The sequence below is a fragment of the Diadema antillarum genome, unplaced genomic scaffold (genome assembly GCF_040938485.1).
Source record: "Diadema antillarum isolate AM-2024a unplaced genomic scaffold, OU_Dant_1.0 scf00000108, whole genome shotgun sequence".
In the NCBI taxonomy this organism is placed as follows: Eukaryota; Metazoa; Echinodermata; class Echinoidea; order Diadematoida; family Diadematidae; genus Diadema; species Diadema antillarum.
The window spans coordinates 2,104,921-2,121,850 of NW_027270997.1; the positions used below are offsets into that span (position 1 = coordinate 2,104,921).

At 37.4% G+C, this 16,930-nt stretch overlaps 1 protein-coding gene across 1 annotated transcript in view; it reads right to left on the reverse strand.

Annotated features, from left to right (window-relative positions):
• Positions 1 to 8,559, reverse strand: part of LOC139719286 (tumor protein p53-inducible protein 11-like) — a 137,191-nt gene extending 128,632 nt beyond the window's left edge. Inside the window, exon 1 of the mRNA XM_071630710.1 lies at positions 8,454 to 8,559. Within this exon, the coding sequence (XP_071486811.1) occupies positions 8,454 to 8,500 (47 nt within the window). The 5' untranslated portion in view covers positions 8,501 to 8,559. The remainder of the gene's footprint in view (positions 1 to 8,453) is intronic.
• Between the last annotated feature and the right edge of the window lie 8,371 nt (positions 8,560 to 16,930).

A 16,930-nucleotide genomic window follows, 5' to 3' on the forward strand; every position in this document is an offset into this window, starting at 1 on the left:
CACGATTGTGGTTAAGGTGTAACTCGGCATAGTGTTAATGTTGAACTTTGATTGAGGATGTTAAATGAGGGGAACAGAATGGCAGACGTTTCATCAAAATCAGACCTAAGATAGGAAAGTTTGGGAATGTCTGGGTTCTATAACGGTACAGGTTTTCATACAACATCGTTTTTTTTTTGCAACATCAAAATATCAAGCAAATTTAGATTAGACAAGTGATTGCGTCATTGCTGAGCAGGTCTCTGAATTGTATTCTTTGCACCCAACTTCAGTTCATGGGCACATTGACTTTGCATGCAGCAGGTACCAAGGTGTTAAACCTTTAACCTGCTGAGGATGAGTCCAGAGTATACTCGGGCAAGCTGTGTCTATGGGAAATGCATGTTGTAGCAAAATCAAACACTCCTCAACAGGCTAAAGTTGCCTCCTTTGCTAAGGACTGGGAATGAATGATGGTAACTGACTCCGGCCAAAGTCAAACAAATACAAATGAGGATGGAAGATTAGAGGTAAACCTCAAGGATGGAATCTAGTCATGACACATAGGATGGCCAATCAAAACTACCTAAATATTTCTGATCATTTACACTTCCAATGAATCATGCCTCCCACTATGCCATCATTTCAAGGTCGACCACTCGAAGGTCTTTGGCATGATGACGCTTTGCAGAGGCACTGATGAACACCAGAAAAACCAGGAAAACCATACGTTTTCTTGTGCCTTAATATTTCATGAATTCTGTGAGAGAGTAAAATGCATGAGAAAATTTTTGTCTGCTCAATTTGTAAAGTGAAGTATACTCATAAGTTTCCTCATGGTTGGCAATTTGTGAAAGTTTCATGCCTTCAAAGAGGCTGTCGGCTCCAGTTTGCCTAAGTTTCATGCTGTGAAAGTTTGTTGTTGTACAGTACGTTCCACTTGCAATTTAGCTTTGGGCTGCAATGAATGATTTCATTGCATGGATCAATCAATCAATTAATCATCATCATCATCATCATCATCATCATTACCATTGTCATCATCATTTAATTCATTACCTGACTTTTTTTTACTACCCTTGCCATCAGTTTTTCATTTCTATTCATCTATTCTATTTTTTCCTCTCTAATTACTCAAGCTTGATTTCTCATTCTTTCTTTTTCCATCTCTGTATACATCATGCAGTCATGTTGCTTACATTGCTCTTTAGTTGACTATACTTTGTGGCCCAAGTACAACCAGGAATGCCACCCATGTAAAATAGATTGTAGTATTCCAGGAGGTGAAAAGTGTATTTCCGGTGAAAAAAAAACAAACAGTAATGTTACCTTTTTCTTTGCAATAGACATGTATGATAATATCGCTTGGTGAAGAAAAGCATTTTCCATGAGAGCTGCAGAATTTTCGGTCAAAACAAAAGGAATCAATCACTGTAAAAAAGTAGCATTTGCCTCTGTATTACTCCTGTGCATAATGAAAGGGATGGGATGGATTTAAGTTTGTATGATACATTTTCAAAATGATTTTACTGTAAATATCTTCTGGAAAAATAGATCTTGTCAATGGAGTAACAAATCCAAACAGGCATAAATTTTGCACAATTTGTATCTATCACATGTCACTCTATAGAGTCTCCATATACTTTCCAAATTTCCACACATAAAATAATTCTAATACTACATAAATAATACACAGACACCAAGCCAGAAACACACATATACACACACACACACACACACACACACACACACACACACACACACACACACACAAACACAGAATATTTGTACACATATACACACATTTGTCTGCATGACTTTACGTCTTAATGGTAGATAAAGTAAGAAGCACTAATATTTGAGTGATGGAACTCTTAATACCCAGTTGGTACTTAAACAGGTGTTACAGCATACACTCGTCTCTCTTTTTCTTTTTTATTTCTGCTTTTCTGGAAATTGGGTTAGATTGCTTTTATGAAGGTCATATCCATTAACTTCTGAATCTGAAAGCCAGACTCGCCGCATCGACTGGACGAGGCATATCGAATGACCTCTTCCGGAGATTATTTCATTTTTTTCCCCCTCCAGTTAATACTTTATGGTACGTGATGAGTTACCTGGAGATGAAGAAGTTGAGGATCTCTATATATATATTTGGCCTGGTGCTTGTGCCTGGAGATGGCCTAGATTTGCCCGAGAGCCCTTTGTTCACTTTTTTTTTTCCTTGCCACTGGGGTCAATTGTCACGGAAACCAAGGCATTGCTAGATTGCGGGGACAATGGCATCCAGGCGCACAGAGTTTAAAGGAGCAAGTCGAATTCACGAGGATAGAAGTCTCAGGCCTTAATATATTTTATGGAAGAGAATCAGTCAATGATGACGACCACACTTATCTCTTTCCCACCATGTCCTCAGTTGTATTGTATTATTATAGAATCTCAGTGCAAGTCAAAAGTGGCAAACATTCATACACATTTGTATATGAAATGTGACATTTGTATAATGAAATGTGACATTTGTATACAGCATCCAGAAAATCTTGTTTCATCTGATGAATATATTTCCATCAACCACCTTTGCTTTCTCTCTCTCTCTCTCTGTCTCTCTCTCTCTCTTTGCTTGTTTCTCTTCACATGCAATCACTTCTTACTTCTGTTTCCTCCTCTTTTATTCAATTCTCTTTCAGTTTGAAATTCTGCTATCACTGTGAGAATGGTGACACAATTTATTGAATGCGAATGAGAGTAATATTTGATGTAAATATCATAATTCCTATTAATCCAAATTCCATCATTCATACATCACATTATATTGGTGATAATGCATTTTACAAATACACTTCATTATCACTGGTGCCTCATTATGTGACATGTAGATTATCAAATTTAGACATTTCCTGCATCAACGCCTATGTCATGCTAGGATGTGGGTGCAAGAAGGTTCTTAGTCGACATTTGCAACATCACACACCATTTTGTCACTCTACGATGAACCCTGGAGGGACATTTCCAGGTCTGTCGGCAAATTTCACACTTCGTCATCACCGAAAAAAAAAAAAAGGATAGCTGGATGAACTCAGAGTGCAGAAATCAATGACCAAACAGACATACTGGTGAGAAATCTTGCTAGAAATCACAAAGTCTACCTTGAACGTTGGCCAAACAATTGTCAACAGGATGTGAGCATATTTACACTTACCAAAAACAAGAGAGAGAAAATAAGAGATGAAGATGTCATGCACAATTCCTCATATATTCTACATGTTCTTACTTCAAGCTAAGAAGTTAAAAGGTATAATATAGTTGTGGTTGAGATGGGGCTTCAGGTTTCCAACTTGTTTTGTAAGATTATGAGAAACCTCTTCAAATGAAATATGAAAGAGCATACAATTTTAAAGGAGTTCAAAGTTTATTTGATGAAAACTGGTTTTGAAACAGCTGAGATATCTAACTAAAAGGAATCCTAATAAAAGGTGGGACCCACCTTTTTTAGGATCATTTTGTTTTACTGTGTTTTTGGATATCTGTGCCATTTCAAAACCAATTTTCATCAAATAGACTTTGAATTCCTTTCAGAATAAATATGAATAATATACATGAATTACTGCTACCAAATGCAGGGAGTGTTTGTTTTTTTCAAAATCATTCACTTAACATCAAAAGAAGATTATACTAAACATAATGGTTGAAAAGAAGTGATTGTTTTGAAAGTAATGTAATGTAAATGATTGTTATCATCTTTTTATCTTCTAATCAAACTGACTTGTTTGCTATTCCATTTGATATTTTTTTTCTCATTTCATAAAATTAAACTTGCAAGCAGCGGGACTTGTATTCAAAAGAAACAAGTAGAGTTTTGATCATGTCTATGAAAATGAATCCATTAGCAATGGCACCTCAATAAACCCATCATAGAAAGGGAACCAGGCATGCCATACAGCACCCTGGTACAACTCTTCAGGGAATAATCAAAACGTTGGCATCAGTGGGTTGGAATGCTTGATAAAGATCGAAGATTCATTAAGTTTATCTTACGCTAGCTGTCTATTTCAATGCTTAGACAAATAACACAGGCCTGTAAGCGTGCGAAGTGAAGATGTTTTTAATTGATTCTGAAAATTAACTGAGATAAAAAAAACGCGCCACACATTTTCAGGCAGCAGAAGTACCAGAGCGCTATAAAACAAGAAGCAGAAAGATACATCATACATATTCACACCACAGGGCAGCACGGCATATCACAGGCCCAGATTGCCATGGCATGAATTGTCAGCCTTGAGACATATGCTGGCATATGGGAAACGCATACCTATACAGTCTTGCCAAACTCGATAAGTTTGATTAATGTGCTCTACCGGCACCTAGGAGGGCTAATTTTAGCCCAATTACATCTCTCAACAAGAATATCGAATGAACTGAGTTTAAATTACTTGGGAGCACAATATTTGGGATGCAGCCATGCCCCGGGGAAGGGGGGAAAAAGAGGAAGAAAATTAAAATCCTGCTCATCTAAAAAGGTCACACAGTATTCCCCACTTTTCAATCAGGAAAGTAAGCCCTCAATATCAATCTCGAGGAGACACAAATTTTTTGGCGAACCAATATGGCCAGCACATTAGATTGCTTACAAGAAATTTCACAGGGATGGAAAAAACAGAATTGGGGCAGGGAAATCCGCAATACATCAAAAATACTCAGAGCTGTCAACTTTTGAGCATTATGAAGAATTATGTGTTGTAAAACAAAAACAAAACAAAATAAAAATAAAAAACAAGCAAAAAATCATACTTCGTCAGCTGAGGATGAGGAAGGCATTAAGTTGCCACTAAACCCATAGAGTTTGAGGCAACTTAACGTCCTTTTCATTCTTAGCCAATGATTTGTACGAAAAATCACATTTTACTAGTAATGAAAAAAAACCCCACATATTACAGTATGCTAAATCAAGTCTCAGAAAAGAAAACATTTTGTTTTCAACAGATATCTTATTTTTTATGACAAAAATCATACTAGTTAGAAGTCCTTTGTATAATTTGAAGAGAGGAGGAAAAGAAAGAAATAAGACAACAAAGAGAAAATACATAGAATGGTAAACAAGAAAAATAAATGGAAGCAAAACAGAAGGGAGAAAAAGAGATGTCAATCATCAGTGGAAAAGATGGAGATAAATTAAATCAAAAGTAGAGCTAAAAAAATAGATGATTGATATGCAACACTAGATGATTAGCAAATACCCAGACTGCCCCTTTAATGCTGAAGGCAATCAGTGACTCGAACATCAAATCAAATTCACTTGACGTGTACAATATCAAGCTGCTGCGCATCTACAGAAGCCGCTGAAACTGGGGCAGACACACTTTGAATTAATCTCGCAGCGAAGATCAACTCGCAAGATCAGCCGTGCTGTCAGGGGTAGATGTGAACAGATTCATTCTGTGTACAACAATACACACACAGACACACAAAACGTATGCACACACACACACACAGTGCACACACAAACAATCTCTATCTCTTTCTTTCTCTATTTTTCTTTATCACTATCACACACACATACACACACAGCCATAGAGAGTGTATGCACACACACACACAGTGCACACACAATCAATCTCTATCTCTTTCTTTCTCTATTTTTCTTTATCACTATCACACACACATACACACACAGCCACAGAGAGTGTATGCACACACAAAGACACAAAATCTTTTTTTTTTCTCTCTCTATTATTTTCTACCAGACACAAACACACACACACACACACAGGCACACAGGCACAAGTACACACACTCTCAAAGACACACACAATTTCTTTATTTCCTTCTATCTCTCTCCCCTCTCTCTCTCTCCATCTATACTGTATTTTCCTCAATCACACACACACACTACACAAACAGGCACAGAAAGCATGCACACACACACACACACACACACACACACACAAAGACACAGACAAGCCCTCCCTTTCTCTCTCTCTCTCTCTCTCTCTCTCTCTCTCTCTGTCACTCAGGAAAAATGAATACTCCAGCATTTTAATTTCTCTGCTCAGCCATTCCATGGATATGTTTGCATACATATCACTGGTATGGGGGTCAGCTTCTCTTCTTTTTTTTTTTTCTTGAGGGAAAGGGGGTAGGGGGAGCGGAGGAGAAGGGAAATTTGATCCACATGGTCATTTCCCTCTCCTAACAACAGGAGTGGACGAGTGCTCGAGCCCTAATAAAGGAGCACAGCCCACACTTGAGAAGGCATTGAGAAATGACAGCAAAGTTATTTACATACCAATTGCGAAGTTGATGGTTAGAATGACCTATATTTTAATGCAGTGCAATGCACAGGGAATTTAAGTCCACATATTCTGTGCATGTACACATACAAATAATAATTACTTTTTAATTTAATCCTTTACGGTGTATGATTCGATATTTTGCTTTCTGTCAGTCTAGCATGTACTCGACCTATCTCTCTTTCCCCTCTCTCTCTCTCTCTCTAACAAATTAGACAAATATTTTATTTTAAGACTCTTACCTTCAGCTGCTCTTTTCAATTTGTTGATACAGTAGGCCTATATCTCTCCTAAACATATCACTCTCATATCTACAGTGATTGCTCCAACTGATTACCCTCCCTAAGTCATATTTAGTGGGATTCACATGGAGGCGAATTAGCATTTGATACAAATCTCCAGATTTTGTTTTTGCAATCAAAATCTCAAGATTTTTGCCTGTGTAAACACAAGAATTCCCAATAATTATCACAATCAGTATCAAGATGCTAATCCCAAGAAATTTTGCATCTATTCCTGAATTATCACGATTATTTGCCATGTGAACCATGTTGACAATGTGAACACTGGAGCAAATAATCTCAAGATCTTGTATGTATCCCATCATTCAAAGTGCACATCACAACAGCATGCGCACCACGTTATTTGTTGTATTAATTTGCCATAGGCAACAGTTGTTAGTGGCCAAGTAATAATACACGGCATTTTGTCTCACCTTTTGCACAAGCGCTTGCTGAGTGCGCGAAAGCTTGCTACTGTACAAAGTGCACAGACTCTTGTTGCAATTTCCAAATGCGCAAACATCATGCTACATATGGAAGTGCGAGTCTTTCCTCCTTCAGTGCAGAGCCGACTACAAAGTTATGAAACTTTTTTTTTAAGTTCGTTGCCTTCTCTAGATAATAATCATAGATAATGATAATTACATTGGATGGCTTTAATTCATAGAATACCAGGGAATATTGCACTCATTAGGGCAAATATTCCCTGGGTATCCTCAACATCATAATGTAATTATCTTTCCCTCTTTAAGCTCACACCCTTCTCTATCTGCCCTTATCTATCACTCTCATTTTAGCTATCTATCTCTCGCTCTCTTTATCTTTCTCTCCCTCATCTACCGTATGTAAAAAAAAAAATTACAACGGGAACCTCCGCAATGATAACTTTAAAAATAGTGAATCAATCCAAATACAATTTCAGGGTATGAAATAATAACTCATTGCCCAAATCTTACAGAAAACCTCAATTTGCTTCAGTGGTAAAAAAAAAAAACTGAGGATTTTGTAGAGTATGTCAGGAATCTCTTCCCTCCAAGTTCTGTCTATGGTGTTTACACATTAATGTGCAGTTCCAAAAGGATTCAAGTGATAAACTTGGAAGAATCAGACTCATGACATGCTTCACAACAATCCACATTTCTCTGTGACTGCTCAACCAATTTGAATGGGGTTTTCTGCAAAATAGAGCTAAGATGTTATATTTCAAGACCCTGAAGTAGCGTTTGGACAGTTTAATCACACTGGGTGTTATCAACGCGAAAATCCGATTGTATTTTTTGGGGGACATACTGTATATCTATTCCATGAATCTATTCCATGAATGTTTCTGTCTTCCTACATCTCCATATATCTATCTTGTGTCTCTCTGCATCTATACTTCTGTCCATCTCACTCTTTTTTTGTTTTTGTTTTATCTTTTCCTTTACTGCTCAATTTTGCTGTCAAGATCTTAACCCCTGATTTTTGTTTCTAGGTTATGTCCTTTAATCGGTTCCCATATCCTGTTTTTTTTTTCAACTTCTGTCTCCCTCTTAGTTGTTCCTTTTTTCTCTTCTCCTGTCTCTTTTTTTTTTCTATCTCTAATCATCTGTCCTACATGTTGTATGTCTTCTCTTTTTCTAACCTCTCCACCAGTTTTCATTTTCATCTCTCTTCATCTTGTCTTCTCCCTCCCACCCTCCCCCTTTCTCACTCACTCTGAGACCCCTATCACTTTTTAAGTTCTGTCTCAGCATAAGTCTGGTTTTTCTTTTTCTCTGTTTCATACCATTTTTGTCTCTCTTCATCCTGTCCACTCTCCCCTTCCCCCTCTGATCTCTGTCTCTCTATCTCTCTCTCTATATGTTTTCTCTTACTACATCTTATCTTCTTCCTCCCCATGTCCTCTCAAAACCTGCCACCTTACCTCAGGGGAGGCACAAATCTCCTCGACGAGTCCTGACGTAGCAGCATGTTGACCTGTACGCCTTTATCCCGGTTATTTGCGGCAACGCTGCCTTGTTGCTCCTTAGTCTCCTTCCCGGACCCGCCGTTCGTCCCAGCCTCTGGAGTTTTAAATGAGGTAGCCATGGCAACAATGGGATGTGTTCCACTGGAGCTATGACACGCTGATGTTACTGTCTCTAATGTGTTGTATCCTGCAAAGGAGGAAAGAAATGTATGTATCCTTACATAGCATGGCATAACAATGATATGATGAGATGATGCTCAGATTTTGATTTTGGGTACAAAGTGGGACAGACAGCTACAGAAAGAAGAAAATACATCAAACATGCTGTAATACTACACTGTATCTCAGGATGTACGTGGTGGCACATTAAAGATTAAGAGGATTATTCTTGCTTTATGGGAAATAAGTTTTAAGACATCTGTGGTAAATGCCTAATAAAGAACTCCAGTGCACCCTGCAAAGGATAAACCAAAGATGTATGAACAATATGAAAAATGATTAAATTACTTTTAAAAACACCAATATTCACAATATTCACTGATAGGATTCAGAAGGAAAATACACAGCTTCACACCTCATTAAAATGCCCCTTTTTGACTTGACGAGGTCAATACATGTGTCATCTAATGCTACAGAGATGTGGTTCAATGTATGCTGCTATCAATCCACATACCCCCTGCCAGTAAAGTGCATATGAAGAATTTGTTCGCAAAAACCGATAAGTCCATATTTTCCAAATGGAGATATTTACAATTAAAGGTCAAGAAAAACAAAGAGGATAATAAGAAAATGCTTGCTTCTTTTGACCATAATTTCAAAAATGTACTTTAATGTAATGACCAATATATCATTTATAAGGTATTATTTTGTACTTTATGACAGAGACCGTACTTCAAAATCTACAAAAATGGACTTATCGGTTTTTGCGAACAAAGTCTTCATATATTTTACTATCATTCCTTGTCCCTGATTGTCTCTTTTTTGCTCTATTTCTCTCAGTCTTTCTCTGTCAGAGACAGCCATTCACTATGCTTCTTACCGAGGTAGCTATAGTAAGAAATGTAAGTGCCGTCCCTGCTTTGCAGTCACAAGTAAATCTCCTAAGACTTCCAACTTGGGACGTATCCCGGCGGCATCACTATCCTTTAGAATTCACCGAGATGAAAGGGCAATAACTAAATTGAGCTGAGTCCCGTTCACGCACTCAATCGTCCAACTGCGAAGAGTCGCAAAATTCAGGCATACGTCACAAACATGGAGAAGCTGAAGCAAAAAAAAGAAAGAGTGGTTTGTCTTGTGTAGCGGGTCAAAAACAAATTTCTTGGGCGTGCATTTGTAAATGATGAGTAAATAACCCTCTTTGGAAATCAGAAGTCAGCCACTTCCTCTTTGCCCAAAGGCCTGCCTGTGAATAGGACGCGATGGATCCCTCACCTCACTGTCGGCCGGTGAACGAGAGAGACAGATTTCTTGGCAAACGTCCGAATGCCATCCATCAGTCAAGGAGGTGGGTTCTGACGTGCCGAGGCTACTTTCTTCATTTCCCCCTCCACACCCCCGCAATCCCTCCTCACAGATAGCGAAGGACAAAAGTGAAATTACGCCCTGATGAGGCGCGGTGTAGCGGTGTGAGAGACAGGTGAGATGGAAAAAAAAAAAGGCCTCAAAGTGTGATTATGTTCATTCCATGCACGACAGACCCTTCCTTGCAAACTTCATCCTCTCGCAGGTGATATGACCGAGAGAGGAATACGCATCAGACATGATTAATGAAGCAAAAGTAACAGACCGTTCAAAATGTGACCACCATACGATGGTCGATAAGAAGCGTAATGGTTTTTGAAATGCCGTTCATTCATCGGGTAAGGACATCCAGCGAGGATTGTAAAAGCACTCTCTCAGCTTTGTATTTGAGACACTGCATGAACAAGACCCGCTGTGCAATATGTATTTGAACCATGCCAGTAATTGAATGGTCAATAAGAATAAATTTTTTCATATACAGTGGGGGATCCAGGAATTCCGTAAGGGGGGGGGGGATGGCGCAAAAAATATTTCTGGTGGCACTTCCCGGTTTAATCAGCTGACAAGCATTAAAAAAAGGCTTCAGCTGCTTTATGGAGCAAAAATTAAAGGTGGGCGCAAGTGCCCCCTTTCATTTTCTTTATTTCTTTTTTTTTTCAAAGAAACTGATTTAATTTTTAAATAATTGTTCAAAAGATTAACTGCAGCCTCAAGGGAACAATGCTATGTTACTGTCCAAGATGCATTACAGTCACATATGACCAAACAGGTGTGTATGGGTTGTACATGTTCTGGCACATGCAAATCAGAAGGCAGGATTTCTTCTGTAAAAGGGCAAATATATTTATCATTTAAATTATGTGTGTATTAGCAGAGTGCTTGTATTTTGTGATACTTTCTTTGATCAGGGACTTTTTATGCTCTTCTTATGTTATTCAAACTGGTGTGTGTATGTGTGTGTTTGTGTCTGTAAGAGTGTTTTTACATTTCATTACCCTCAGAGAAGCTTTCTGTAGTGTGAAAATATTATGGCAACTAAAAACTGGTAATAAATTATGATAGCTCATTTGCTAAAATGTGAAGTAAATTCAGCAGAGTTGTAATACATTGAAAAGAGAAAAAATTTGGAAATAATGATATTACATCTTATTGTCACTGTAAAATTTGATTTACATCTCATATTTTCTTATTTAAAGTGTTGCACTGAATAACTGTTAAAGGGGAAGGCTAGTAACTGATCAGTGGGAATCAGTGGAAATGCTGGGAGATGATTGTTCCAATCCTTGTGGGATTCATTCAAGAGTTCATTGTATATCTATTGTTGTATGAAAATGATTTGCTTCAGAACGGTCTTATATTCAAGTAATGTGCAGATTAATGCTCCGTCACTGACCAGGGACGCTAACCTGGAAGCATTAAACTGCACATTACTTGAATATGAGACCATTCTAAAGCAAATCATTTTCACACAACAATAGATATACAATGAACTCTTGAATGAATCCCATAAGGATTGGAACAATCATCTCCCAGCATTTCCACTGATTCCCACTGATCAGTTACTAGCCTTCCCCTTTAAACACATAGTTTTGGTGATGATAGAGACAATTACATCATCATCAAATTGTGCATAATGTACTATGCATATTGGCCTACATGCCAAGGTTTTTAAATATCTTGGTCACAGTATAAACACATATTACATAGCAATAAATAAAGCACTGTGCAATGGGAAAACTGACTAATACAGAATACTGCCAGTGTGGATGGAGTCCTAAGGCTGCGTTCACATAGAAGTATTCGGTATTCGCTAAATTCGCTATTCACTATTCGCTATTCGCTATTCGCTATTCGCTATTCGCTATTCGGGCACCGAATACACCATTACCCGCACCGTCAACTCACCATCCCATGCAGTGAGGATTTCTTCATCCTACATCCCAGCAAATCTTATTAACAATTTCTTAACTGCATCAGAATGTCAGTCTACATGCTTGTTTTTGCTAAAGGGCAAATCCAGACCAAAAGTGTCATTATTTCATAAACGAGAGACGGTATACGCTGCAAGAAAATCGAACAAGCTCGATTCCCACTTTGCTATACTTTTCGCAGCTATTCATACTTTCGAATAGTGCCCTCCTATGTGAACCGGTGTGAGGAAATCCTATCATTTGATTCAAGCTATTCGCGTGCCCTCAAAAAAACGAGCCCGAATACCCGAATAGTATACTTCCATGTGAACGCAGCCTAAGGCAAAATTTCAGCTGCACTGCTACTGTGGAGACCGAAGGCCATATAGGTCATTATCACATGCTCATAAAGGACTAGCAAATCATTAGGAGATAGAAAAAAAACATGTATACATGTTATGCCATGACAGAGTAATGTCTTTGTATTAAAATATATCAAAAAAAGACTCAACAATTATCTTTGGTGACATCATTACTGGACCCAAAATGTGAAGAGAAGCAAAGCATTAATATGGAATGAAGAAAGTTACATAACCCTCGGTGCATGTGGTGATTTGTTTTTTTTAATGATCTACTTTCTCATCCCCCACCCCTGTCCAAAAAAAAAAAAAAAAAAAAAAAATCAAAGTGTATTTTTGAGTGATAGTTGAAACAAAATATTCCAAACAGCCTTGTCTTTGTTTGAATTAACCCAATGAGGACGGTTTGATTTTGCTAAAGCATGCATTTCCCATAGACACCTGCCTGAGTGTACTCGGGACTCGTCCTCAACATCAGGTTAAAAGAAAAGAAAATCAAAGCGCACCACCAAATTGTTCCATCCAGAAACATAACTTCATACGTACATTGCACTTGTTACTGGTCACCACAAAAACCTGATGTCACTGAGCAACAATTTTCTGGTTTGACATTGTTGACATCACAATGAATTGTCAATTTTGCCAGTAATACCCCCCCCCCCCAAAAAAAAAAAAAAAAAAAAAAATCATGACTGCATTGAGTTTTAAAGGGATCGTATAGTTTTGATTGGGACCTAACTTCAGGTTTTTAACATTATTTAGTGAGATAATGAGAACCTCTTAAGAATGTAAAAGAGCACATAATTTCAAGAGGAATTCAACATTTACATGATACAAATTGGTTTTGAAATGGCTGAGATATCAAAAACACAGCGATCCTAATAAAAGGTGGGACCCACCTCTTATTACGATTGCTATGTTTTACTCTGTTTTTGGATGTCTCAGTCATTCTAAAATAGATTTTCATCAAATAATCTTTGAATTCCTCTTAGAATGGTATGCCCTGTAGTAATTCATAGTGATTTCTGGTATCTCACAAAAAGTTAAAAGCCCAATTCTCATCTCTAACCAATACTATACCACCCTTTAAAGTTTACAGGCAGTCATATCTGCAGGCTGTAAGAAATCCACACAGTGACAGCAGCTCAATTCAGGAGCCTATAGCACAGTCACATACCCTACATAACCATTGAAAAGTTTATATTCTTTTCTAAAACCTTTGTACACTTTGATATCCACCGAGATTAAAAAGCTCCTGCCTGCTCCTGCCTGTGAATAGGAATGAGGCAATTAGCTTCCTCAGGTTATATCGGCAGTTTGAACTTTAAGGACGTTTCTCAGCTACAGTGAAGTCCATGTCATTTTCTTCTAACTTTCCATACCATAACTTTGACCAATCTGAAGTCAAAATATGTAAATAAAACCACAGGTCGTGTGCTTGTTTTTCTTTTACGGTACTTTGAAGAATATGACAATCTGCCATCCAGTACTAATGATAGCATTACAGGATCAAGGCCATGACAGGCAATAAAATCTGCGATGGCAAATTTAGATATCCACAGCTCCTTGTTCTACTTTGTTTTGGATGTGTCAGCCATTCCAAAACTGAATTTCATCAAACAAACTTTGAATTCCTTTTAGAATGGTATGCTCTGTACTATTTCATAAGTATTTTCTTGGTATCTAACAAAAAGTTAAAAGCTCAATCCTTATCTCCACCAATACTACACCATCCCTTTAAAGTTGTTTACTGAGTGACAAAATACTCGTTTGTAATGGCACTTGTAATTGTCGAGTGCGCGCAGCAAATGCTCCTTTATTGTGACATCACTGACCAACCTGTGCAGCTACGATTCACACAAACATAACTGAGGAACGTCCTTAAGTCTTCTACACTGGGAACCTTAAACAGTGTGTATGATGCCGAGGGGTTATCTGTGCCAATTGGCACTCAAGGCACACACAGGGTTAACACGGTCTTTCCTAATTGCCAAGGCTGCCTTGACATCATATTGAACAGTCTTGAAATGCAGAGAAGAGGTTACTTTGAGTGTCAATCTTGACATTAAAAACAACCCAAAACAAAACATGAAATTTTTAATTTGTCAAGCACATCAAGCATCCACTTTACAGTTTTTCTCAGCTGTGTAAAATTCAATGACTGTGTATTCCAACATGAAGGGTCACATATTACAAGGCATAGATTGATAAAAGTGTTATGATCCTTCAACGTTTATTGCAGAGCCATCTTGTGTAAAATTCAATGACTGTGTATTCTAATATGAAGGGTCACATGTTACAAGGCATATATTGATTGAAGTGTTATGATCCTTCAGCGTTTATTGCAGAGCCATCCTCTGTCGGTTTCACAATGACTATCTTCACATCTTCATTAGAAGAAATACCTTTTTTTTCCTTTTCATTCCTCTCTCACATTCTCCTCCTCCCCCCCCCCCCCCCCAATATGAAGAGTTTGTTCGCAAAAACCAATAAGTCCATTTTTAAAGATTTTGAAGTACGGCCTCTGTCATAAAGTACAAAATGAATGATACCTTTTAAATTATATATTGGTCACTACATATAAAGGTACATTTTTGAAGTTATGGTCAAAAGAAGCAAAAATTTTCTTATTATTCTCTTTATTTTTCTTTACCTTTAATTGCAAATATCTCCATTTGGCAAATATGGACTTATCGGTTTTTGCGAACAAACTCTTCATATAGAACTAAGAGTACTACATTGACCTCTACGCACACACATGTATTTTCAATCTATTTGATGCATCTGTTAATAAAAAGTCATACTAGGACAAATATTCATCAATTACTGGAGTCCATATCTTGATTAACAGTTTAGCAATCCTTGTTACCTTGACATCGGAGGTCAAATTTCTGCATCTGCTTCCCCCGTTTTTGACACAACACTGTTCCAAGTATCAATGTATGCATTTTCTACCTGTTCCAATCTAAAGAAAATCTGGCATTGGGTAACAACAGATGATGAACTCAAGAGCAAATCCAGACATAGAATAATTGGGAGCAGGGCAAATTATCATAATGGGGGTTTGAAAAAAATAAAGAAGTTTAGTACTGAACAGGTTGTTAATAAGCCAGTTCGTAATTAACTCGTGTGCACGTTGGTACAAACGACCTTTCTATTTTCTCAGTTGGTTAGGCACTTCACTCATATTCAAAGCAACATACCGGTAAGTTTGCCCGGCATAACAATTTATGGAATTCGTGTTAAACAAAAAATGATCTTGCAGAGCGAGACCAGGTGACCAGAACGGTCCGTCAAACAACCCTCAGGGGATGCATCCATTTCTTTGTTTTGTATTGAATGCATTAAAACATGTTTATATTCCTATTGCTAAATACCAGGTTTGCTGTCAGGTGGATGTAATGGTAAGTATCATGTACAAGGATTGCATGAATAATCATTATATGACAGATGCTTATCTCCGTGAAATTAAAAACCATCATGCATTTTGGTACGAATGACCTTTTTCTGCTCATGCACAAAGTAGAACTACGAACTGGCTTATCTATGTACAGATATTTTTCACAAATGAGGAGGTCATGACACTTTTGTGAGATGTTGTCTTTGTGATTTTACATGCAGGCTATTATAACTGTACTCTGATAACTGTCAGTTTGAGATATTTTCCCATGTTCTTAAATTTGTGGTCCGACAGTGATTCACGAAATTCACAAATATTAAACCCTTGTACAAATGTAACAGCTTATACAGTATTTCTCATTGCATTGCATATTGCAAGAATTATCAATTTGTGTGAGTATTTGTGTCAACACACAAGAGTTAAGTAGTTTCTACTTTGTATTACAAAAATTATTATTTTTTTTATAACTGTTAATCTAATGAACGTATCAACGAGACATTTAGCTCATTAAGAAGCTATAAGAAACTTGCTCTGTTTGGTCAGTGCCATGACAGTTTTAATCAACAGATTTTACTTGCTACCAGTAACAACCCAGGTCTTAGACATACAGTAAGTTCAGTTGATTGGAAAATACATAGAGGCTTAAAAAGAAATAAAGATAAAAAAAAAAAAGCTTACTATTTTGTGCCTTAAAAGGTGAATATTCATATAAGTTGAGGTTAATTTGTAGTTAAAAACCATTACTGGCAACTTAGGAAAGCAAGTGTGTAAGTCTTATATTACAATGACTATTTGATAGATTTATAGCATCTCTTCTAGTTTTGACATCTCTTTGTTTGGTTTAGTTTTTTTTTTTGACAAGGTTATCCCCTGACAAACAAAACATTATGTTTGCTTGAACTATGACTATTCTGGTTCATCAGAACGGCTAGAAGGTGACCGACATGTCAGAGTGATAAGAATCAAAATGTTGGGACTCTTTCCCCCCGCACTTCCTGCTTCTTAAATCCAAATCAAGTGATCCATGACAGAGTCCTCATCTAACAAAAAAAAAAGAAAAAAAAATCTTTGACTTATTCTAGCGTAACTTTTTATTATTTTCATAGGATGTCTTTGCATTCTTTTTCTCCCACTCTGTCTGTCTCTCTCTTTCTCTCTCCTTCTCTCTCTCTCTTTCCCTCTCTCTTTTTCTCTGCCCAAATGCCCTTTGGGCAATTTGTGTGTGTGTGTGTGTGTGTG